Source organism: Colias philodice, chromosome 1, assembly GCF_061535455.1.
Source record: "Colias philodice isolate Cphi_HAF_F1 chromosome 1, ilColPhil1 Martin Lab GWU primary, whole genome shotgun sequence".
Lineage (NCBI taxonomy): Eukaryota > Metazoa > Arthropoda > Insecta > Lepidoptera > Pieridae > Colias > Colias philodice.
Window position 1 is genome coordinate 16,408,969 of NC_143086.1, and position 26,808 is coordinate 16,435,776.

Below are 26,808 nucleotides of genomic sequence, written 5' to 3' on the forward strand. Positions count from 1 at the left end.
TATAGTTAGACCTGTGTGGGGTGTGGTACAGATGCATTATAGTGCCGTTTCACAGACAATTTATTCTTAGATAGGTAGTAGGTACTTTAAATAGTTAGCTTTCTGTATCCTGCCCGACAGACATTTCTTCCCCGTTAGGAATCACACCCAGGAGCCCTCAGTCCTACACTCATGCGTTATGTAGACTTTCTTAGCAGGCAAACGCATCGTTTGCCAAGCGGCTGACGGCGTGACGCAGTCCTATCTCACTACACGTCACCCAGCTTGCCAAATAGTGCCTGCTTTTTATAAGTTGCGCTCTTTGCCAAGATAAATTCTTGATTTTCAATGCGGCATCCGAATCCTTTGAAACCACATTTGAAATCAATGTTTTATTTTTTAATATTTATAAATTAAAATAAAATATATTTACCTATACCTGAAAATCCTCCATTTGTTAAACAACGGTATTTTTGTGCCAGTAGGTTCGACAATAATCTTACACTTTATTGTGTCGAAATACTAATATTTGTTATCCATATTACGAGAGTCCCAGATAATTCAGATATTTGCGTCAGAAATCAAAGCACAAATAAATTTTGTCCAATATTTCAATATCTTGCTCACATCGACTCAAAAATATGACGTGTAAGCAGTTGCTGAAATTGAATGTAGTGCAAATTCCAAGATTCACGTGTACTTAATAGGATTTTTTCCTCCATTCGAATAAGCTGAAAACATCTCGTATTAAGACTTCAACGAATTGAAACCGTAATTCGCTTGGCTTTATAATTCAAACATTTAATACCCATAACAAACGTGACACCGCATTAACAACAGAATATATTCCAACACCTACGCCAACCGCCCTTTCATCTCCCATACAAAAGTGAACAAAAAATATGTATTTTTAACAAATAATACGCAGCTACAAAGGTGTCGTTTCGCGTTCGTTACGCCGCAAGTAATTGCGTGCTCTTTCCTTTCTCAATGCACGTGTGATTTAAAAACGCCGGCTTTGTTTTGTTTTTATTTGTGATGATTTTCATTTTATTTTCTAAGCGTCGTCGACGAGGACCGCATTATCCGGGAAAGCCGCTTACACCGGCTCTTTTACCGCGATATTGCCAACTACGTAGCGTCATTATACATTGTTATTAATATAGCAATTAAGCGATTATAACAAAAAGTGCTGTAATTAGAACTTAAATCCTCATTTCTTCGTGAAATTCCTAAATAATAAAAAATGTACATTAACCACTAAGTAATATTTTTTGAATGTAGCGTGTTGTATAGAATAACTAATATACCTATAGTCTCCGTCCTATTGCCCGAACACTGCTACATTTAAAACTTATTACATAATTACCGATAATTCACGATATACACTAGGATGTAGATTTTCCTACCGAACCAATCTATTGATTCACAAAAATAGTAACTTCTATAATAAAACGAGACAAAATATCGCAGACGTCATATCTATAAATCGATGCTGTTCACCAATTAAGCCGATAAAGGTTCTATTGTTATTTCAATCAGAACTCGCGAAGCAATGATTCATCAGCGACCCTGACCGCGGTCAACAAAATTAGAGTCCGCCAGATTAGAATGCCGCGACCTGGCCCAATATTTCTAAGTTTACCCGTTTTGCATAGCCAGTGCATCGAGTTATTTTAAGCACGCTACACCGTGCCGGGGACGGGCCGTGCACGTGGCGTGGTTCAGGCATGGATCACTTCAAACAAAAGTACAAATAATGTTTGATTGCGCCCCGGACGGGCGGGGCACGGCCCGGTCGCGACACGGTGCAGCGTAAATCAGCCTTTATCCTGTTCTCTGCACAATAGATATCGGCTGTCAAAGAATGCAATATCTCTCTGTGCAGTGTCCCGGTCCGCGGTGTGACGCGGCACAATGGAGGTGTCGTGGGCGATCACAAGATCGGATTATTGCTATTTGCCATTTTACACGAGCTGTTTATTTACGACATAAATATCACGATGCACTTTCTTCGAAACGGGATACGCTTGAACGCACAAACTTGTGTCAATATATTGGGTATGAAATAAAGAAGAACTTTCGTCTTTTAAATTAACAGAATTTATTGCAAAGAAGTAATTATTTTCCGTTAATTCAAAAAATAAAGAAATAGAAACCAAAATTATTCAGCTCTTTATAATTCTATAAAAATAATAAGAACTGGAAACAATATCGTCGAAAATTACCAATCAAAACAGCATTCATTTTAAACCAAATACTTTTTCAGCATAAACAATACAGATAGAGCTAAAGAACAAAATAAACAAGTGAATAATTAAACGAATGGAACCCGGCTGACCTTCAAAAACTATAACAAAAAAGTTTATCAAGTTTTTTAATTTCCTCGGTGATATGGGGCGATACTGACGGCGCTATCAATAAATAATGGCCGGCAATCGACGGGGACAAATCGCTTCTTAAGTATCGCTTTCCGCTTATTCTTTACAAGCAGGCTTCAATTGATGTCGTATCGCTCAATCTTTAAGTTGCTCGTTAATAAATTAAGCCTAGTTACCTTCACGTGAAGGTAATATGTAAGAATCGATCACCGAAACAGGTGTGCCTTGCACCCACGCTTCACACGCTTCATTAACACAAACAAAATAAGCCATATATATCTAAGTAAAAAGACCAAAGATATTGTTTATTAACAGGTTTCTTAAAACGAATATTTTACTTAAATGTTTATATCGAACAAAACAATGACCGACTTATTAAATTAGAAGTTTAGATAAACGAATGCTGCCTACAAAATATAATCCCTGACCTGACCCCATTATCGGATATATCGCATACAATTTATTGGTGACGCTCATAGGTGACGCCTGATTGCGACCCTGAGCCGTCACCCTGTGTGCAGCGCTTATTGTTCTCACTATTAATATTAAATTTCTTTTACGATGAAACCATCAGCGAAGGTGTCCGGTAATTGAAGCAATTTAACAGAATTGTTTCAATTATATTATCTACATTGCATTAACTTTATTAGTAGCCATATTTCTAGATAGTAGCCACTGGAAATTATATTTTAATACAGCGTATTCAACAGCTCCTTGGTCTTTGCAATCCAATATCTAAGAAACCATTAACAAATAAAAACTCTTGATTTTCTAGCGTTAAGTGCATTTTTTCCTGTTATTTATAGTTTTCATATAACGTAGTTTATTTTTCATTAAATTCAGCCCGCCTTCCTAGAAGATGCTTATTAAAGGAAAGACTACTTGATAGTAATATTTATGATAGAACGAACCTATTTATGTTACATTTCTAAAAAGTAAATAATAATTAGTCAGAAATTGGATTTGAATATACAGTTTCACGGCAGGAAGCCCTGTGCGAAGCATTCATAATTAATACATATATTCATAGTTATATTTCCTCCTTTGAAGAGAGCTTGGCGAAGGCAGATTCGTTAGCCACATAAGGCGTATGTTCCTATTAATATTATGAATGCATAACATATATTTTCCCCGCCGCCGTCGGCTGCAGTCTTAGCTGTATAATGAAGGAAGTCAATTAATTAAATTGAGCCTCGGATGTTCCAGGCTGCAGTTATTATATGCGATAGGAAGTTCTCTATTTACTTTATTATTAATTTAGGGCACTACCCGCATTGACACAATTCGATTGAGTTTGTTTACATACTGAGCCTACTCTGTTTAAACAACTCAAATCCATATTTTAATAGAACAGTCGTTTAATTTGACATCGTGTGGCGTAATGTGCAATAATTAAAATATTTTAAGCAGTTGCAAAAACGGACTTTGATATATTTTATAGTCTGAAATATCTAATTAAAGCAAGCACGAGACATTAATAATATATTCTTACATTACCAAATTTAATGAGCAAGTTTATTTATTTGGTTTTTATAGCACCAATTTATTATAGTTAGTTTTCTTGAAATGATGCTGTTAAACTTTTATTTTCCATAAGAATTATTATTTTCTAACTTTTTCGTTATAATATGAAGGTGTTCATTTTGAGTATGAAAAACTGTCCACGTAAATACGTGGAAAGGTATGATGCGTTACATCATAGCTGCATTTAACGATCTGATTTTACTTTAGTTTTTACCTTTCTCTAATTTTCATGATTACAAAATATGTTCGTCTATCTAAGACTCCACTGACGTCTATTCGACTTTTTCCAAATCTTATCAGATTATTTTTGCAATTACATAATCATTTCGGATTGGCCCACTTATATTATAATTGCCCTGTTTTCGGTAAAGTCGTTAAGTAAGCTTTGAAACATTTTAAATCCGACGGAGCGAAAGCTACTTAACTCTTTAACATTATCTTTATTGAAAAAGGGGAACGGCCGTTTTTGCTTGACGATAATTTTCTTATTTAGAAGCTTCCCGTCAACGCATTCACAGCACAATACAAAAGCCACGCCTAATAAACATCACGCATACTAAAGGGCTCCGTGCAATGACCCTGCGATCATAAATCACAGCACAATAACATTTCTGGACGCGTTGAGTGCGCTTAATACCCATGTTTATCAATAAAGTCGTAAAAACCACGCCCCAATTTCCTTTCGGGATTCAGAACAAAATTAAACATTTATTAAGTCGACTAGATTTTTGTGACTATTTATTTAGTGACTTGCACTGTGATAGAATCTTCTCATTGTAACGATTCATCATTTTTCCACAACACGTATCAAGATAAAGTATACATTCGAGAAACCTGCATTGGAATACGAAAGTAACGACATATTTTTCATCGCGATACGTGGAAGGAACACTCTCAAATACATACTGAAAGACGACTGACTACGCATTTATATAGAAATATGACGTCTATAGAGGCGGCATTTGAATCCATAAGTTTGAAAGCCTGTTTTTTATATTACAACGGGCAACCGGGCGGGTGGGTGTCTAATAGTAACCGATCACCACTATCTATGAACAGCATCGCAAGAGACACAAGCATAGCATAGCATTCACATGCTCGTATAGCATGAAAAGATAAAATAGTACCTATACTATTTCATCTTTTTGGGGGAGGGTGACCTCCCTGGTTCGAGCTGTCCTTATTCGTGTCGAGTCACACATTCGAAATCAAATATTCAACACTAAATGGAACTAGCTCTCCTTAAAAGCATAGTCGGATGAAACCACGTTGGTCATATCGGGTTCGGTAATGGGCAGGCGTAAGAGGATACCTGGCCAATTAGCTCCGCTAGAGATTCAGGCCAGCGACGAGGATCCGATATCGTTATGTAATGAAAAATTTATTCCAATTTGCTGATATTTTTAATGCAGCTTTCAATTCAATTAGTTAGCGGTGCAATAATAACTTTTTGCTATTTTAATTGGTTATATTGTGCTGCAGAATCTTTTTCATTTCTACTTTAGTTTAAATCGGTAAACATACATAAAATGCTAAAATCGTAGAGATGAAAACAATTTTTTAATCATTTGTTTTCCATGACTATTTCAGGTACAAAATGAATTTAACTAATAATGTTTTGACTAAGTATTTTGTGCTTTTCTCTAGTACATATTATTATAATGGATAAGATCACAACAAGTGGGTTTGAGACTTGAGTGTAGGTTTGAGTACGATGCATCTCTTGACGTCTAGCATTTGAACAGACGAAAGGTCAAGTGAAATAATAACAAATATTAGTTTGTACATTACGATGATTTATAACTACAAGAACATTTCTCTTTATTGTTACGTTAAAACTCAAAGAATGGTTCATTTTATACTTTAATAAACAATTTACTGTAACTATATATATGAATTCGAACAATTTGTAGCTTGTTTTAAATAAATGTCTCCTCAATACTCGTTAGGTAAAACATCTATATCTATAGGGATAATTCATTTATATACCGTCATTAACAACCCACACAAGTCAACTTCTATCAATGAATAAAACTACTACTGTATACACAACAATAGTACTGTATTTCAACATTGTGAATTCACTCACACCACCTCAGTCTACGTGCAGCCTGCAACAAGACCGCACGTCTACACCGTAGAGCGCTCGCTACGAAATACTTCGTAGAGCTTATTAACTACGAAACCACTCTTGTAAATATCAAATAACGATGCAATGAATAAAGGAAGAATATAAATAGATATTAATTTATAAGATGCATTGTTTTATTCAATTCCATGATGAATGGCTGGTTACCTATCTTAATCTCGAATTTTAATATTCCGAATATCATAATCCAGAAAACGTTTGGACATTTTTTCATAACACCGAATTTTAAAATTTCGAAGTTTTGTTTGCCATATAATCGCAACTCCGAATTTCATTTGCCCATTTCTTTATTTGTACGACGTTTTACAATCCAGACGAATGAGTTCCAGACATACGAAATCTAAATGCACAAAATCCAGATGACCGTAATCCATACGCACGAAAGCCAGATTTTTAAAACACAAATTTTTGAAATACAGTTAATTGATATCCAGACAAACAATGTCCAGATTTTTGAAATTCAAATAAACGATATCCAGCAAAACGAAATCCTTCCAGGGGGTCGCAGCACGAACCTAACCTAACCTACTGAATAGATTTTAACACTTTAACCTTTCTGTAATGGGCAAGTAAAACAATAGCGAGTCGGTTCTGGCACTCGCCGGCCGCTGCCGCGGCACGCTCGCTTCGCTCGCTCGGCTCGTGCATGGGGGGTCACACTTCAAACCTAACCTAACCTACTGAGTCGAATTTGACACTTAAACCTTTCTGTAATGGGCAAGTAAAACAATAGCGAGTCAGTTCTAGCGTGGGGGTCGTAGTTCAAACCTAACCTACTGAGTCGACTTTGACACTAAAACCGGTCTGTAATGGACAAGTAAAACAATAAATTTACTTACTGACAATGTTTATTTTCAGTCGATAGTAAAGGTATAATCACGATTGTATGGAAATCAAATAAAAAGATTATGAAAATCTGGCAATAGTTTATCTGTTATACGATTATATGGGAACCAAATAAAAAGATTATGAAAATTTGGCAATAGTTTATTTGGAAAATGGTACGATGGGAAACAAAAAAAGTATTCTGAGAATCTGGTATAATTAGATCTGTATTATGAGAAAACGGGAAACAAAAAAATACTTTTTAAAAATCTGGTTTTAGTGCATCTGGAAATTGATTCATCTGGGAAATTAAAAAAGGAATTTTAAAAATTTGTCATTCATTACATCTGTCTTTTTAGAGCTAGCGCGCACGAGCAACTTTGTCTCCGCAACTATTTTGTCTCTCCCATCAATTGTATGGGGAGTTGCGTCGCTACGTACGCGCACTTTCATACTAGCCCATGGGTGGAGAGACAAAATAGTTGCGGAGACAAAATAGTTGCGGAGACAAAGTTGCTCGTGCGCGCTCGCTCTAAAAGTTCTAACAACCGTTTTCGGGGTTTTAAGATTCGGGTAATAGAAATTCGAGTTTTTAATAGGTTACCTGAATGGCTACCAAGTACATTTGCAACTTACTTAACTATAGAATATAGACAATGCGATTTCTTAACAACGCTGAGGAATCGACTCTTAATTATAAATTACTAGATTTCCACCCGCGGCTTCGCCCGCGTTTTTAAAGGAAAACCCGCATAGTTCCTGTTTCCGTGGGATTTCCGGGATAAAACCTATCCTATGTGTTAATCCAAGTTACCCTCTATATGTGTGCTAAATTTAATTGTAATCGGTTCAGTAGTTTTTACGTGAAAGAGTAACAAACATCCATACATCCATACATCCATACTTACAAACTTTCGACTTTATAATAGTATTAAGATAGAACTATGTTCATAGTGAAAAGCTAAAACATTTCAGCGAGTTGATCTCGTTTTAAGAGCATGAAAATATTTCTTATTGTTCATTGCGATGTACCGACCACACAGCGCGTGTGGTGCCAGACTGTCCAGACCAATACCAACATACCCAAATGAGAAATTTCTAAAGAATAGAAAAAAGCTAGCTATAAAACTAAATATTAAACATTTCTAAATGTTAATTCCCTTAAAATCAGATACAATATCAAGTAAATCGTTTCAGTATTATTTAGCTAAACCATCGTTTATGTAAAAAGACTATGCAGAAGAGAAATTAATTAACAAATCCATCCAAGAACATTTCTTAATTACTTATTTGAGAGAATAATGGATTTTACATGTAGCCAACCCGGGCTGTGACGGTTGATTTTCTTTTCTGAAGTTTAATTACAACAACTGCGCTCCGTTTAACTGCATTTGTTTTCATATATAGTTAATTAAAATGTTTTTGCTTCGCATGTCAAATACACTTGTTCATTCTAATGAAGACTAGCTACCTCTAATGCTATTTTATACTAATATTGAGACAAGATAATTGTTAGTACTGTAGGTTTAATTTAGTCCGACCAACGCACTTGTTCATGGCAGGAATAACATTGTTTTAATGGTTGGATTATTAACATCAAAATTGTTTCTTCTTAAATTGATTCTTCCAGAATAATGTAAAGTCAAAGTGACATAATTTACCTTTGAAAAGAAAGAGATAAACGGTAGTATGGTTGCGGATATTACCCGTCGAGCGCAAGCGGTCACTGAAGATGTCCTTTTCTATCAGCATAATAAGTAACTGGTTCCCGAGTTCTTATTATTAATTATTAAGGCTTGACATTGTAGGTATATGTGTTATAAGCTTAACTATTTTTACTCTTAATCAGCCAATGATTCAAAATATATTCGTAAATTAATGAGTCTATTAATATCTTTTATATTATTAATATTATAAATCTCTCATTCGCATTAATTATTCCATTGTGGACGGCCACATAATCCCAACAGATATCAATTTTACTTTTCGATAAAATAATCTTGGCTTTCGATATTAACCTCGTTTCATATTTTCTTCAAGTGGTCCAAATTCTAAACAAAAAACATATTTTAATCATTTTATACCAATTTCCTAGTAAAATTATTCACGATAACCAGTGCATCCTATGTCATGCAAACGAAAATAAACCAATTTCGTTCAAAAATTATACACTATAACGAATACATCCTGTGTCACAAACCAAAATAAACCTTATTTAATCACTTTCCAGCCATTTCCTTGTAAAATGACACACGATAACAAGTGCATCCGCCAAGCTGGCTCACAGAGGAGGCGCGGAGGCGTGCTCGTTACGGGCTCGGTCAAAGCCAGCACGCGGCGCTTTCCAATAAGCAATGTTTGTAATAACAATCTCCCGCGTCCTACAGTTACAGAACGAATTTCCGACTAAACTACCCTTTAACGATTAATATTGCGGTTACTATGAAACATATGTTACTAATTGTTTCAAGCGATATACTTTTAAAAATTTTCAACAGTTTTCATCCCTCGAAATAATAAGACTTCTCTTCAAAACAATTATATTTAAGCTACGAAAGCAATAAATAAAACTCGATAGTTTTACAGCTTCTCAATAGGTTTTTACTGTATTCAATAGATTTCAACGTTTTTTTAAAATTCGTTTTAATATTATATTTATAACAGTTGCAGCGTTACATTATCTATACAAATTATTACGGTATAATATAATATTTCTAAGCCCAGTAGGTACTGAACAATAACAAAAGCTGTTCAACCAGTCATGTGACAAAGAAACATTCCTTCACTGTCCTCGAACAAACTTCTTTTAAAAGAAACTCTTCACGCAAACACAATATTTACAAACTATGCAAGTTTTTGAATTTCCAATTCAGTAGCTCGAAAAATTGCCGAGAAACATACAAACTCCAGAACACACGGAAGGCAATCGCAAAGAAATAGCTCCAAATCATTCGAGAGTTATGGAAATTCCGATGGGACTCTTTAAAGAAAGACACTCTTATATCTTTTTAGGAAAAGGTAACATAAGTATTCTTTTGTTTATAAAACACTTCGTGATTCGAAACTAAAGGAATCATGAACTCGAGATAATTAAAGATATTTCATTTAAAATGCATTTATTTTACTCATCACCTACTTAAGTCTAGAATTAAGTCTATTCAGATTTCCTTTGTAATTTCAGAGCATTTTTTCCTTTGTCAATTTATACTCCATTTCATTAAAGGCACCTTAAGGTTTTGTCTTTCTTAAAGTATGCGACGCAATATTACTTGGACAAAGCAAGTCAAGTGAAAACCGAGTACTAAGCTCGGAGAATAAGCGAGAGTTAAACTATTTGTATTTACATAATTATTACAAAAGCTACTCAGCTGTGAAGTGGCTAATTTGTAATAATAATTTACACAATCTACACAAACACCAATCTAACAATTAATTAACTTTGTGAATTAATGACGTGTATGTTTAAACGTGACTTAAAGAAGTTGTACAAAATTTAAGTCTGGTTAAAAAGTGTTTTGAAAGCTACTTCTTAGCAAATGGGAAACCTTTAAAAGCCCGCCTACGCTCAACAGTTGAACGTCTTTACAAAGTTAGGTCCAGGCCAGCGGAGTGAACCATTTTGGGGCATGTGGCCACGTGACCGCGGGGGCGGGCGTCAGGGATGTCAGCGTGTGTCAGCGTCAGGGTTACGGCCTTCGCAATTGGGCTTACGTGAGTGCAGCCTCCACTAATTATCCCGCTTAAATGCATTTACGTAATGCGCATTTGGGCTATTCGATATCACGTTATTAGTGGAAATTCACAGTAACTTGAAAACGACGTTTTATCTGTATTTCTACATTTGCCCATTTTTTTTTATTCCTCTTGACACAAAAAAGCAGTAAGAAGTAAATAACGTTGAGTTCATACACACATGTTTTGCGAAGTTGAAAAACTTGGAACCCGCACAGTACAAATTTTGCTAGTACAATTTTTTGCTAAGCTTTTTACAATTTCTTAATTTTCATCGAAAGTTTTACGAACAACTTTTCAGGCACAAATCCAGCAAATCAAACATCCAAAATCAACCTGATCCTCACAAACATTTTCGAAGTCCACATTCGACTACCTTACTATAAGATCGATAAACACAAATATGTATATTATATATCCTGTCATACCGTTGTAAGTGGGCCCAAGTCCGCTTCTATAATAAGACTGAAATACACATAAGTAATACGTAAAATCTGGTGACTCACCTGCGGCTGCTGCAGGAAGCAGTGCATGGCCTGCGTCACGTCGGCGGCGTGCACCGAGTTGTGATACGGGTTGGTGCTGTGGTAGCCCTCCTCGATGAGGCTGAACAGCCGCCAGGCCTTCGTCACGTCCAGCTTGAAGTGCGTGATCAGCCCGTACATTTGGAACAGGTGCATGCACAGCACTGGCAGGCAGCGGCCTGGCAAACAATGGGGTATGGTCAAGTCGTTGTAGAGGTAATAAAAGAAATCGTTCTAATAATTTTTTAAGTTTAGTTTAAGGTTTTTTTTATATTATTTTATTTGTTTTGTTTTGAGTTTTATTAGTTTTAAGTTTTTAATAGTTTTTTTTTCTTTTTTAATTATGTTTCATTGTATGCCTTTGTCTGTTTTTTGTATCTGTGTGGTTTGTTTATGGTCAGTAAATATTACAATTATTATTTATTATTATAATGCATGAAACATCGTCGTAAGGTTAAATAATTAGAGTAAAGGTTAAAGAATGATGGATGGGTGCACCGGCAGGCAGCGTACGTGGTAGGTATGATCAAATTGTTCTAATCACCGGTTGTAGTCGTAACGTAGTTTGTTAAATGTCTATGACGTACGTGATTATAATGCAGTTAATATGTTACTATTTAACAAAATAATATCACGTATCAAAAGATATGTTTTATAATTCTACCAGTGCAATTATTTATATGCGTGAATTTTATTTTATGTGTTATTATGGGATTAGCCCATTATGTTTTCAAAGCTAAATTTCTATAACTCCGTTAGGAATAACAAGGTCCTGTGGCATGTTCACCGTAACACTTCACTAATCTATATCATCTCACTATAATACTGAAATTGGAATCAGCTGGTAAATATAGTAGTAATTTAACAGTAAGCTAGTAATTTAACACAGAAGCGATAAAAGAAAAAACCGATCGATAATGTGCTACTATTATTACTTCAATTTGAATATTTGCAAAAATATCGGAAAACGAAAATGCACAAAAAGACGGCATCAAATAATATTTTTCCCAAAACATAACGATTCAAGAGAGTCCGATGAATAACAACTCCCTTGTTATTGTTAAGGAAAACATGATTATTTGATCGGAAACCACATAAACGATTGATGATCAATTTGTTTTTAATTGCGCTGTTGATATTTTTATCGTGTTTTTAAAACATCAATGGATTTAACTTGAATGGAATTAATCCTATCCTACTAATATTATAAATGCGAAAGTTTGTGAGGATGGATGTGTATGTGTATGTTTGTTACTCTTACACGCAAATACTACAGAACCGATTACAATGAAATTTAGCATAAATACAGAGGATAACTTCGATTAACACATAGGGTAGGTTTTATCCCGGAATTCTCACGGGAACGGGAACTATGCGAGTTTTTCTTTGAAAACACGGGCGAAGCCGCAGGCGGAAAGCTAGTCTTCTCTAAATAAAGCTTGAGGGTGTCAACGGTACCATTATGTTTTATTTATTTATCAGAGTGTAAGAAGGATATCGGCAATGCCCACATCTTTGTATGGGCGTATCCGGTGTCTACGGCAATTAACTAGAAAGACAATTGAAACAATAGCAACATTATTTATTTTGATTTACATTATATTATATTAATAAATCTATGTTTATGCTTGTCTGAACTAACTAACTAACTAACACAAATTGTGTTGAATGATTTCATGAAAATTTTGAAATTCGACAGCCAAATGCTTTCTGAGTTTCACATATACCTATTTATACCGTTTTACGTTCAATTTAATAGAATTTTAGTTATTAGGTATTTGATGGTGGGATCAATAAATATTTAACCTAATATGATTAGATAAGTATTCAGATTTTCATTACCTAAAATCAATCTTGTAACAAATGTGATAACATTAACTATATATATATAGATAACTAGCTTTCCGCCCGCGGCTTCGCCCGCGTTTTCAGAGAAAACCCCGCATAGTTCCCTTTCCCGTGGGATTTCCGGGATAAAACCTATCCTATCTCTCAAGTTGGATCGAACTGCACATGGTGTGCGAATTTTATTATAATCGGTTAAGTGGTTTAGGAGTCCATTGAGGACAAACATTGTGACACGAAATTTATATATATTAAGATAACAGAAATTTAGGTAAAAAACACGTACATAATAAAATATTGAAACAACACAATTATTTCTATATCGAGATATTTATATCTTGTGTTTTTAACTTTTATCACGTTTTCCCAGAAAATAAATACAAATAGAACTATAAATTTATAAACAATAGAACTATATTGCGAGCTTTAGTTATAGTATAGTGTAATAAAACCTTTTTCATAGTTCGCTTCAAGCATTTTTCCGATACGAATATATGTATTTATTTACTTATATAAATAGCAGATTTTAAAAGATAAAGTATAGAAAAAATAACTTTTCTTTAACAGCTGATATGAGTCAATTTTTCCTTAATAATTAAAAATCGCTTCTTATCACTAATTTAATTATAAAAATATACCTATCACCAGTATTTTAACAGGAACATTATAAAGGTCAACTACTAATACAAAATATTAAATTTTAATCGAAGTTCTAAAAAAATAGGAATATGAAGAATCTATCTATCTTATCTATCTATCTATCTAATATATTAACTAGCCATTCTTATATACGTATAATCTGAATTTCGGAAACAGCTCTAATGGTTTTCGGGGTTTACAGGTTTTCGGAGCGACAAATCGATTTATCTAGTAGGCCAGTAGAAATCGACACTAAAAAACCCTAAATTCGCAAAGCACGATGTAGATTTGAATTTTTGGTATGTTGTTTGGATCAGTTAGGGTGATGTAAATCCCAATTTGCAACTTCGAAAAAGTTGTGCTCGCTGCGCACCACGTGATAAACTGCGAAAATTTTGGACTTTTTTCACTTTTTGCTCTAAAAGTCATAAACTATGCGTTTCCGACAAGTATGATTCAGTACGTAAATTAAGGTTATTAAATTTGCAACAATTTAAGCCTAACCGCAGCTCTCTAAACCTTATAACGACTAAACTGTGGCCATTCGAAGATGGTTCATTTTTCCCGAAATATTGAAATTTTTAGTTCTGCTCCCGTTTGAAGCAAAATATTGGCAAAAACCGCTCGTTCTATGAGAAGTTCGTATAATAAAATTGTAGTGCATTTAATTTTCTTTCATAAGAGCATAGAACAAAGTCTGTGAGACAAATAGTTCACTCACAATATCTGAAAAACAAAAAGAAGGTAGAAATAGATTTTTAAAGAATTGAAACTGAGGGCATATAAAATCATAAAAAGGATAATACTTTTTCATTTGCAGGATAGGTAATTAACAAAATTACAAAGATAATTAAATTTGCAACAATTTAAGCCTAACCGCAGCTCTCTAAACCTTATAACAACTAAGCTGTGGCCTTTCAAAGATAGTCAGTTTTTCCCGAAATTTTCAAATTTTTAGTTTTTCTCCCGTTTGAACCAAAATATTGGCAAAACCGCTCGTTCTATGAGAAGGTCATAAAATAAAGTTGTAGAAAATTTAATTTTGTTAATTACCTATCCTGCAAATGAAAAAGTATTATCCTTTTTATGATTTTATATGCCCTCAGTTTCAATTCTTTAAAAATCTATTTCTACCTTCTTTTTGTTTTTCAGATATTGTGAGTGAACTATTTGTCTCACAGACTTTGTTCTATGCTCTAATGAAAGAAAATTAAATGCACTACAACTTTATTATACGACTTTCTCATAGAACGAGCGGTTTTTGCCAATATTTTGGTTCAAACGGGAGCAAAACTAAAAATTTGAAATTTTCGGGAAAAACTGACTATCTTTGAAAGGCCACAGCTTAGTTGTTATAAGGTTTAGAGAGCTGCGGTTTGGCTTAAATTGTTGAAAATTTAATTAGCTTTGTAATTTTGTTAATTACTTATACTGCAAATGAAAAAGTATTATCCTTTTTATGATTTTATATGCCCTCAGTTTCAATTCTTTAAAAATCTATTTCTACCTTCTTTTTGTTTTTCAGATATTGTGAGTGAACTATTTGTCTCACAGACTTTGTTCTATGCTCTAATGAAAGAAAATTAAATGCACTACAACTTTATTATACGACCTTCTCATAGAACGAGCGGTTTTTGCCAATATTTTGCTTCAAACGGGAGCAAAACTAAAAATTTCAATATTTCGGGAAAAATGAACCATCTCGAATGGCCACAGTTTAGTCGCTATAAGATTTAGAGAGCTTTAATTAGGCTTAAATTGTTGCAAATTTAATAACCTTAATTTATGTACTGAATGATACTTGTTGGAAACGCATAGTTTATGACTTTTAGAGCAAAAAGTGAAAAAAGTCCAAAATTTTCGCAGTTTATTATTTGCGTATAATCTTTTTTCCTACTTTCCCAAATTTTGTAATTTTGTTAATTACCTATCCTGCAAATGAAAAAGTATTATTCTTTTTATGATTTTATATGCTCTCAGTTTCAATTCTTTAAAAATCTATTTCTACCTTCTTTTTGTTTTTCAGATATTGTGTGTGAAATATTTGTCTCACAGACTTTGTTCTATGCTCTTATGAAAGAAAATTAAATGCACTACAACTTTATTATACGAACTTCTCATAGAACGAGCGGTTTTTGCCAATATTTTGCTTCAAACGGGAGCAAAACTAAAAATTTCAATATTTCGGGAAAAATGAACCATCTTCGAATGGCCACAGTTTAGTCGTTATAAGGTTTAGAGAGCTGCGGTTAGGCTTAAATTGTTGCAAATTTAATAACCTTAATTTATGTACTGAATCATACTTGTCGGAAACGCATAGTTTATGACTTTTAGAGCAAAAAGTGAAAAAAGTCCAAAATTTTCGCAGTTTATCACGTGGTACGCAGCGAGCACAACTTTTTCGAAGTTGCAAATTGGGATTTACATCACCCTAACTGATCCAAACAACATACCAAAAATTCAAATCTACATCGTGCTTTGCGAATTTAATGTTAATTTCCACTGGCCTATAGGATTCACAATCACCAACAGGTTGTCTAGATACTGAAAGATCTAGACAACCGATTAAACTAATAAGACCTCAACTTACACTCCAAAGTAAACCGATTAATTAGCCATAAACTCAAGTGAATTAACCATGCTTCGCTTCCGCGGACGCAAGCTTAAAATAATATGAGCCGTACAAAATCAATGAGGTATGCTTTCCTCGCGATCGGGGCCTCTGACGAGCCTTTCTGATAAATCGATCGGGATCACAACTTGGTGGAATAAAATTGCTATCGTAGAATGTGATTTGCTATTAATTGATGTCTTATCTTTTTGGATGATTAACATATAAATTATAGCAATTTATGCTAAGAGCAAATTTACTATGTATCGATATTATATGTTCACATTTTATGTACGCTTTAACGCTTCATTCAACGTCCTTGTGAAACGCAAATAACAAGCAATTTTCAGGCCAATCCGCGACTCAACTTAGCTTTCATACCAAATAATCCATCCTTAAATTTTCTTAGCAGGGGTCACTGACCCACTGTTTCAACAATTGTCTTGGCACGGCCGCGAACAATGAGCCAGCTCAAGTGATAACAATATGTTTCTTCAATGGCCGCGTTATTTATAATCATTTATAGAAATTACCGTCTGCGCACTTAATAATGGCACGCAGTATAATCCGCCTTCTCATATACATGGGAAGGCTGCTTGAATGCAAATCATTTCGTATAATATATGTGTGGAGAGACCGTATACTTATTTTAATCGGCTGGTAAATAACTGGCGTGACGTCATAGCATACTTCATGTAAGTCAGTAGGAACATATAAGACCTCGTAACAAAAATAACAACAACGCTATAAGACAGTGTTCTCGCATATTTATGATGCATCTCGATTGTTACAACCGCTTACTTGGAACGAATAAATCGCTTAAAAGTGTTTTATGAGCGATTTACGTAAATGTTTAAGCCAGTGTAATACTTCTACATTCCTTCCACAATCTTATTATAATTGTATGGTTGGCGAATTATAGGTAACGGAGAACTGGGCCACGAATCACACTCTTGAAACTAAATCAACTTCCAATTTATCAAGACAAAGGACCCGCTCAGCTTCAGCTTATCCCTAAAGACAATCGATCAGTGTAGATTTATATTTCTTTATGCCCTCAACGGGACACGGCATTAACTGGTAAAATAATTGCATCATCTGCTAAATATTTCAATTACTTATTAAGTCTTTCTCTGAGGTAAACCATTGGATAAGCACGTCCCTTATTATTTTCATAAAATATATAATCCTAATAGTTCTTAAAAGTATAAATCACAGAAGTATACGCATATTTTAACTGTTCTATTAATAAACTATCTTTTTATTGTAATCATCCACGCGGAAGTATGAAGACCGTTTAACTTTCCCAAATACTGTTTAATAAATAAACCGCTTTGCACTTAAAATTCTACAGAAGACATTTGAATCTAATTACAAAAACAAAGGGCGCTCAGTTTCGGCTCCGGCATCCAAATCTGAATATTTATTCGTCAAGAGTAAAAGGAAAATAGGATGACCTCGCTGCTGGGAGCATCTTTTATATACAAACGGAAACATTAAAAACTTATTAACGTACCTACGTATTAAAGTAATCTCACGCGTGAATATAGTTTCATGTATAGCTTTATCGGGGACAGTTAATGTAGGTAGAGAATTCTGGGAATTCTCTATCAGCCGCCTTGGCCTAGCTTCTTTCATCTAAACCATACTGACACATCGAGTGGAACTAAATTATCCTTTGTATCTACGTAGGCAATAAGTTTACACGCGTCTGACGAGGTACATCGGGATTAGAGTGAAATATTATGTTATATTTTAAATACCGATATAGAAGGGCGATAGTTAGAAAGCTTACTTGTTTTTTTTTTTTTATGAATAAAATTATCTTTTTTTTTATTCAAAGAATCAGTTTCTAGCAAAATTTAATGATACCCACAAATACAAAAAGGAAATGCATAATTTTAAACACTTGTATCAGCAGTTACCCCCGAATGTTCAAGTTCGAATTTAATCTTTTTACCTCCCTTCTAATTTCAAGCGATTACCTCAGTCGCCCTCTCAATCTAACCTCTACAATTTAGCATATTCCTTGCCGCGTAATAAGCAATCTTATTTCGCAGTTCAAAAGTTTTTGCATGATTAACTTGCACTATTTATATTGTTAACTTCAAGCTGTATGCTTAGTGGAATGGTAGTATATTTTGAAATTAAATCAAGCTAAAATCATGGCTAGTTCAATATCGTGAGTGCAACAGCGTACTTCCGACAATATCGAGTGGTCAAGTCTAAATGTTGGGATGTTTTCAAGAACTACAATGGCCCTGCATCGCCGTTCGGGTTCCCTTTGTGTGGAGCTATTACAGTTATTACGTTCCAAACGAGGCTAAATGTGAAAACTTCAACGAAGATATCGACATTTTCGTCGAAATTACCACCTACTGTTATTTCAAGAATATAATATCTATTAACAGAATACTGAAGTGAATCTTTGAGTTGTTATAAGCTACTTTCCAGACTTTCTTTTTAGGTCATTATTATCTATTATCGGTATGTTATAATTATATTAAATTAAAAAAAAGAAAGTATAACAGAAACGAGAATTTAATTATGGAACCACACATATCTACACGATATTATTAACGTAAACCACAGCAACTCGAACTAATGAACTTCACAAAGCAATATTGAGCCAATCGCTATTCAAGCGAATTCCTGCAAACCTCAAAACGTTTATGAGCCAGCCGCCGTGCACTCACTACCAATTATTTGTAAACAATAAACGCGCTCCAATATTCTGAACAAAATCGACCAAGCCCCGTTTAATGAGCTATTAATTTCAAATTTCAGTGTAAAATTTGCTTCGCGTGTAATATTCCCTTAACACACGCAACTGTGTGAATGACGAGTTAATTTCTTTGCTCGGGATTCTATTTAGGGCCGATTTTTCAATGCTTGGATAAAACTTATCCGTCCAATAAAGTATTACACGATAATATTAAAATGTAACGTAAACTGTCAAATACGGGCAATTAGAATACGTTTTTAAAATGGTAGTTTTATACATTATTAGACGAATAAGTTTTATCCAAGCATTGAAAAATCGGCCCTTAATTAACGAATACGGGTTCGAGTGACGACCGTTCGGTGCCTTTTTAATTAGTAGGTACGTGTTAATTCTTAGTTTTGAAAACACGCACGTTATAAAATATGGATTCAACTATATGAGTTTATTATTTCATATTTTCAACAATTATAGTACAATAATAATTTATATTATAATTTAAATCCCTAGTGGGATTTGCTGCTGATTCCTTTCACGCATATCCTAACAAACTACTTCTACGATTATACTCTGTTGATAATGACTCATGGCCATCACCTTGTTAGTGAATACGACTCAAATGTATAAAAAAATGGTTACGAGATACCTAATTAATATTAGACTTAAGATTGTAAATCCTAATTTCTCAGTTGTTTCTTTAGCTGACAGAAGAATCTACTCGGGTAAACCTCACAGAAATGTTCATACCTATAGCTACATGGAATTATCGTAAATGTCTTCACCAAACAATCACGGTTTAAAATTGAATGTTCCAAGAAGTTCATCGCAGTAGTGTAAACTAAGCTATGATAATGCGACCCTCCCAGCGCCGCCCCTCAATGTACGGAGGCTTTACGGAATGCCTACGTCGCAACTAGTAAGCGTCCTACCGCCTACGTGCCCAACTTCCATTCTGAAGGATTTATAGTGCCGGAGATTTCGTGACGACCGTCTGTTTCTATTATCAACTGTATTATGAAGAGTTTGATAGTTTGCTTATTTATCTATTGTAATCTTCGGCCCGGCCGGGGACACGTAGCGAGCGGAAAATTGTCCGGTGTATTTTCTAGCTTCGAGGCGTACCTACTTTACTGTAATGAAGTATTATTCTTATATTTCACCATTTTTAACCCATTGACCACCGAGCGGCCCGATCGGGCCACGACACAATGTGATTCCGGGGCCTGATGGATTAATTACTTTTAATAATGTAAATGCGATCGAGCGGCTGTTTGTTACTTAATGACGGCAAAAGTGGCCGAAGCGATCCTTTCATTTGCAAGGGATCTAGGCGACTCCGTGGAGCAGTGTTGTGTGTTAATTAAAACTAATTGCAATGAACGACGCCGCAGGTACAAACTAACAATAAATATTTGTAAACCGCAACACAACTTAAAGAATATTAGCTTTATTGGAGCGGTTGTTTCAATATTAATGATATAAGTACAGAAATAAGTGTTCCGTTTAACGTTCAACCTGCTGAATTGGATTCAATTTCAATGTAAGTAGCGGCGAGTGGGCGGGCGGAGAGCCAGTTAAGTTGAATTACACCCTTGGTAAAAAGGGACAGTTTACCAATCGAAAAATATAACGTTGATTTATTGTTAAAAACATAAACCCTTTTTATAGACCAATTGAATTATTTGTACAACTAATGATGATAAGAGATTGATGATGATGAATTTGCTCAATTACATCTCCTAATTATGTCTACGAATCATAGCGTGCCTTCAGGCTGAACAGTACATCCTCCACTCGACTTAAATATGGATAATTTCCCAGTATTATAGCATTACACCCAGACATGGCGGCGTGAAGAAGCATAAAGTATACAAGTGTTAATGATTCCGTTAGCTCCGGGTCACTAGTTTAATTATAATTATTACTGCACACAACACGCTCCTAATTGTTTTCACGTCGCTCCAGGGTCGAGCCCGCTGCGATTTTCGGATAGTTTATTATGTACAATATTATATATATTTAGGTAATATTTCTCTTTGGAACTATCTATATAGATTATAATGAAATGATTATCTTATAATTCTAGACGTTTCAGTTTATGGAAAAAGAAGGTTAAAGGGTGTAGTCGAATTCATAACTTTAAAGTTTCTATATAGAAGTCTATTTTAATAAAATACGTCATAAATTGATATTTATTCGAATCGAATTGTCGTCTTGAATTCGACGTGCCGACAAATTTCCTCATTTTAATTCTTCAACCGAATCAGCCCGTATAAATAATAAATTTGCGGGACGTGGGACTGCTCAATTCTATTTGATCAATAGACTAGAGTAGATAATTTTTGAAACAAAAAAAAATCGCAGTCGGATGAAACCCATTAGAAAAGGAGGGGAATATGATGAAAATTAAAGGAAAAATAAATTACGGTCAATCCGAGTTCGGGAAAAGGGAGGGGAGAGCTTTTAAGAGAAAAAAATGGTTTCTCTTGATTTCCGACAAAACTACAAGTCCTACGGAAAAGAGTTCAATGGCAAAGTTGTAGATAATAAAAAGATCTACAACTTTTGTATTCACAATTTTTTCACATAACCTCAAAATTTAGGTGAAAAATTCAAAAAACCAAGTTTTTGGTTTTTTATTTTTATCTACTTCAAAATTTATTTTTGTTCTACGAAATTTGGTGGAAACTTGCTTTATTATGTCCCAAATACACTGTAATTTATTTGACTGAAAATATTTATTTTTTCGCCTTATTTTGAATTAATACCAAAAAAACAACCTAATTTTCAATCGAAAAGTCACCCGTCAAAATATCAGCTTTTTTCAAAAACTTGGGGAGCCTTTTATTCATCGAAATCTCTACTTTCATATGGTGTAAAAAAAAATAAACATTACCATAGTAAATGTTCTCAGAAAATGCATACAAACAGTGTGAAAATGAGCTTTTACTAAATCAGGCACACTTCTCAAACTACCTGAAATGTTTTTATCGACATCATTTTGCTTTTGAATATGCTGTAAAATATTATACTTAGAACAGATAATTTTTTTTCTTTTGAAATATTACCGAAAAGCCGATACAAGAGAAGATATAGAGTTCGAGAAGTGTGCCTGATTTAGTAAAAGCTAATTATGACACTGTTTGTAAGCATTTCCTGAGAACATTTACTATGGTAAGGTTTATTTTTTTTACACCATATAAAAGTAGAGATTTTGATGAATAAAAGGCTCCCAAAGTTTTTGAAAAAAGCTGATATTTTGACGGGTGACTTTTCGATTGAAAATTAGGTTGTTTTTTTGGTATTAATTCAAAATAAGGCGAAAAAATAAATATTTTCAATCAAATAAATTACAGTGTATTTGGGACATAATAAAGCAAGTTTCTACCAAATGTCGTAGAAAAAAAATAAATTTTGAAGTAGTTAAAAATAAAAAACCAAAAACTTGGTTTTTTGAATTTTTCACCTAAATTTTGAGGTTATGTGAAAAAATTGTCAATACAAAAGTTGTAGATTTTTTTATTACCTACAACTTTGCCATTGAACTTTTTTCCGTAGGACTTGTAGTTTTGTCGGAAATCGAGAGAAACCATTTTTTTCTCTTAAAAGCTCCCCCCTCCCACTTCCCGAACTCGGATTGACCGTAATTTATTTTTCCTTTAATTTTCATCATATTCCCCTCCTTTTCTAATGGGTTTCATCCGACTGCGATTTTTTTGCACTTTTTATTATTTTTAAAGGGATCTACCCCAGTGTACAATGTCAACTCTGTTTTATATGATATTAACCTTTATTCTAATATAATTTATTATTTACGTTTAGTATTTGATATTTACCTTGATTTATATATTATTTAATAAATATTCAATTTTCCTTCGAGACATTCGGTAAATATTTAGCAAATCCTCTTTAGGACATAAATAAAGAAAAGAAAATACTGGGTCACCGTCCTACTCTTTTACTAATACGAAATTTAAGTTATAATGTCAAGCAGCTTTATGAACGTTCGTTGTCCGCCCAAATTATCTAAATTCTAAACTGACTTGAATGCTTTTTTTAATTCTCGTAGATCTAGACTTCGTCATAACGAAAAAACTTAACTAACTTAACTTCATTTTAGTCATGAAAACTTAATTTTAACTCATAATATGTTACAAACAATAACAGTTACAATTGAGAAACACCCTCAATTTTAACACAAAGTTAGCAAAGAAAATAACGGAAGGCTATTTGGCCATATTTAAAAATAATCCTGAAATATTTGTAGGCGGGGTTCAGTCAACCCTTCGCAGGGATTACCGCTGAAAGCGTCCAAGATCGCGGGCTTAGCTAAGTGAGATTTTTGCAGCAGATCGTAGTCAACTTGACGGTAAATCGATATTAAATTTCAATGTTAATGTGCTAATGGATTTTTTTTGTGAGCTGACTTATAATTTCGCTAATATAAGTAGGAAAATATTAATGTTTAGTTAACCTATTTTAATACTGAACATCCGATCAATTGGGATTTAAAAGTACCTACCTAGTTAGTAAATTGAATTTAGTCTGATCGTTAGTTATAACTTTATAACTGCGCATAAAATGCCAGCAATCTTTGTTCTTTTAAGAACGATTATCAAACTTAAAAATCTCCCTGATACTTAAACATCTTCTGTAATTACACTGCAACCCAAGCAAATTTTCACTAGAACAAACGCACTGCACAACTCTAATGAGCACAGAGTTTACGAGCGAAACTTTAATTGATCTGTATGCAAACGTAAAAGATGTTCAACTTTCGAGCTTTGTGTGTACGCGAACTGCGAACCTTTGTGAATCCACCGCTAGCGCTAACTGCCACGCGTTAATTAGTTGAACACAACTTTTGTTCCGCGGATTTTAGTTCAGTACGTATTAGTTATAAGTCAGCCAAACAAGTTCAACATAAAACAGACAAAATCGACTATTTATTATTGAATACCTGAATATAATAAAGAAGTGTAATTACCAATCTGCGATGTTTACGCGAGAACTGAGCGATAGTCTAATGAACTACATATATATAATCAATTTGCTACACAAGTTTTCTCGAGGTGAGATGAGATAAAACTGCTGCTATGTTTACTATAAAAAAAGTGTTTATTATCATGATAACACTATTAGTTATTAAATCTATTTGAAAATTTTCTTTTTAACATCGTTACGAACGTCTTTATTGAAATTATTACATTGTTTATGACGACAAAATTTTCCAAAACTAATTTTGTCTCTTCAAGTGCATACTATAGTTTACTGACATTGTACGACCATGCAACATAATATGTTATGATTACAATATCAATAAAAGGATAAAAATCACTGGTTACAATGAAGCCGAGCGATAACAAATCTATTTAAAAGCGCGTCAATCGCAATTATCCACGGTCGCAGCTTACAAAGCAAGGACAATAATTTCAAACAGTATCTACGTACATACCTACATGAATATCAGTAATAATTTTAATAAAAAAATTAACCGTGTATTTTTTTTCAGAACTACACCAAAATTAAATGCGAACAAACGGGAGCCACGCTTTCAAATAAAAAAAGAATCAACATAATCCATTCACCTCGTGTAAACTAACAAAGTTTGCGAGGGTACAGTGAAAAAAGCAGTTGAAAAGTTCTGAAGTAAATCGAGAAGCTCCTCTTTTTTCTGAAGTCGGTTGAAAATATAACAAAAGACAAATCCCGACGAGTGATTCGCTCGGACGTGGCGAGTCGCCGCCGTTTTCCTGTTCCAACACTTATCTGTTCCTTCATGTTAGCATCCCGTTCAGTCGATTCGGCAAATGTGTTCGTTGAGCGAATTAATTTTAGAGATTTTCTCTAAGACAATTAGGCCAGTAGAAATCGACACTAAAAAACCCTAAATTCGCAAAGCACGATGTAGATTTGAATTTTTGGTATGTTGTTTGGATCAGTTAGGGTGATGTAAATCCCAATTTGCAACTTCGAAAAAGTTGTGCTCGCTGCGCACCACGTGATAAACTGCGAAAATTTTGGACTTTTTTCACTTTTTGCTCTAAAAGTCATAAACTATGCGTTTCCGACAAGTATGATTCAGTACATAAATTAAGGTTATTAAATTTGCAACAATTTAAGCCTAACCGCAGCTCTCTAAACCTTATAACGACTAAACTGTGGCCATTCGAAGATGGTTCATTTTTCCCGAAATATTGAAATTTTTAGTTTTGCTCCCGTTTGAAGCAAAATATTGGCAAAAACCGCTCGTTCTATGAGAAGTTCGTATAATAAAGTTGTAGTGCATTTAATTTTCTTTCATAAGAGCATAGAACAAAGTCTGTGAGACAAATAGTTCACTCACAATATCTGAAAAACAAAAAGAAGGTAGAAATAGATTTTTAAAGAATTGAAACTGAGGGCATATAAAATCATAAAAAGGATAATACTTTTTCATTTGCAGGATAGGTAATTAACAAAATTACAAAGATAATTAAATTTGCAACAATTTAAGCCTAACCGCAGCTCTCTAAACCTTATAACAACTAAGCTGTGGCCTTTCAAAGATAGTCAGTTTTTCCCGAAATTTTCAAATTTTTAGTTTTGCTCCCGTTTGAACCAAAATATTGGCAAAACCGCTCGTTTTATGAGAAGGTCATAAAATAAAGTTGTAGAAAATTTAATTTTGTTAATTACCTATCCTGCAAATGAAAAAGTATTATCCTTTTTATGATTTTATATGCCCTCAGTTTCAATTCTTTAAAAATCTATTTCTACCTTCTTTTTGTTTTTCAGATATTGTGAGTGAACTATTTGTCTCACAGACTTTGTTCTATGCTCTAATGAAAGAAAATTAAATGCACTACAACTTTATTATACGACTTTCTCATAGAACGAGCGGTTTTTGCCAATATTTTGGTTCAAACGGGAGCAAAACTAAAAATTTGAAATTTTCGGGAAAAACTGACTATCTTTGAAAGGCCACAGCTTAGTTGTTATAAGGTTTAGACAGCTGCGGTTTGGCTTAAATTGTTGCAAATTTAATTAGCTTTGTAATTTTGTTAATTACTTATACTGCAAATGAAAAAGTATTATCCTTTTTATGATTTTATATGCCCTCAGTTTCAATTCTTTAAAAATCTATTTCTACCTTCTTTTTGTTTTTCAGATATTGTGAGTGAACTATTTGTCTCACAGACTTTGTTCTATGCTCTAATGAAAGAAAATTAAATGCACTACAACTTTATTATACGAACTTCTCATAGAACGAGCGGTTTTTGCCAATATTTTGCTTCAAACGGGAGCAAAACTAAAAATTTCAATATTTCGGGAAAAATGAACCATCTTCGAATGGCCACAGTTTAGTCGCTATAAGATTTAGAGAGCTTTAATTAGGCTTAAATTGTTGCAAATTTAATAACCTTAATTTATGTACTGAATGATACTTGTCGGAAACGCATAGTTTATGACTTTTAGAGCAAAAAGTGAAAAAAGTCCAAAATTTTCGCAGTTTATTATTTGCGTATAATCTTTTTTCCTACTTTCCCAAATTTTGTAATTTTGTTAATTACCTATCCTGCAAATGAAAAAGTATTATTCTTTTTATGATTTTATATGCTCTCAGTTTCAATTCTTTAAAAATCTATTTCTACCTTCTTTTTGTTTTTCAGATATTGTGTGTGAAATATTTGTCTCACAGACTTTGTTCTATGCTCTTATGAAAGAAAATTAAATGCACTACAACTTTATTATACGAACTTCTCATAGAACGAGTGGTTTTTGCCAATATTTTGCTTCAAACGGGAGCAAAACTAAAAATTTCAATATTTCGGGAAAAATGAACCATCTTCGAATGGCCACAGTTTAGTCGTTATAAGGTTTAGAGAGCTGCGGTT

General features: G+C 33.9%; 1 protein-coding gene across 3 annotated transcripts in view; it reads right to left on the reverse strand.

Annotated features, from left to right (window-relative positions):
- LOC149491550 (uncharacterized) overlaps positions 1-26,808 on the reverse strand; it is a 135,492-nt gene that overhangs the window by 47,092 nt on the left and 61,592 nt on the right. For all 3 annotated transcript variants that reach the window (XM_089695233.1, XM_089695237.1, XM_089695225.1), the window contains exon 5: positions 11,097-11,293. In XM_089695233.1, coding sequence (XP_089551359.1) covers positions 11,097-11,293 — 197 coding nt within the window. The remainder of the gene's footprint in view (positions 1-11,096; positions 11,294-26,808) is intronic.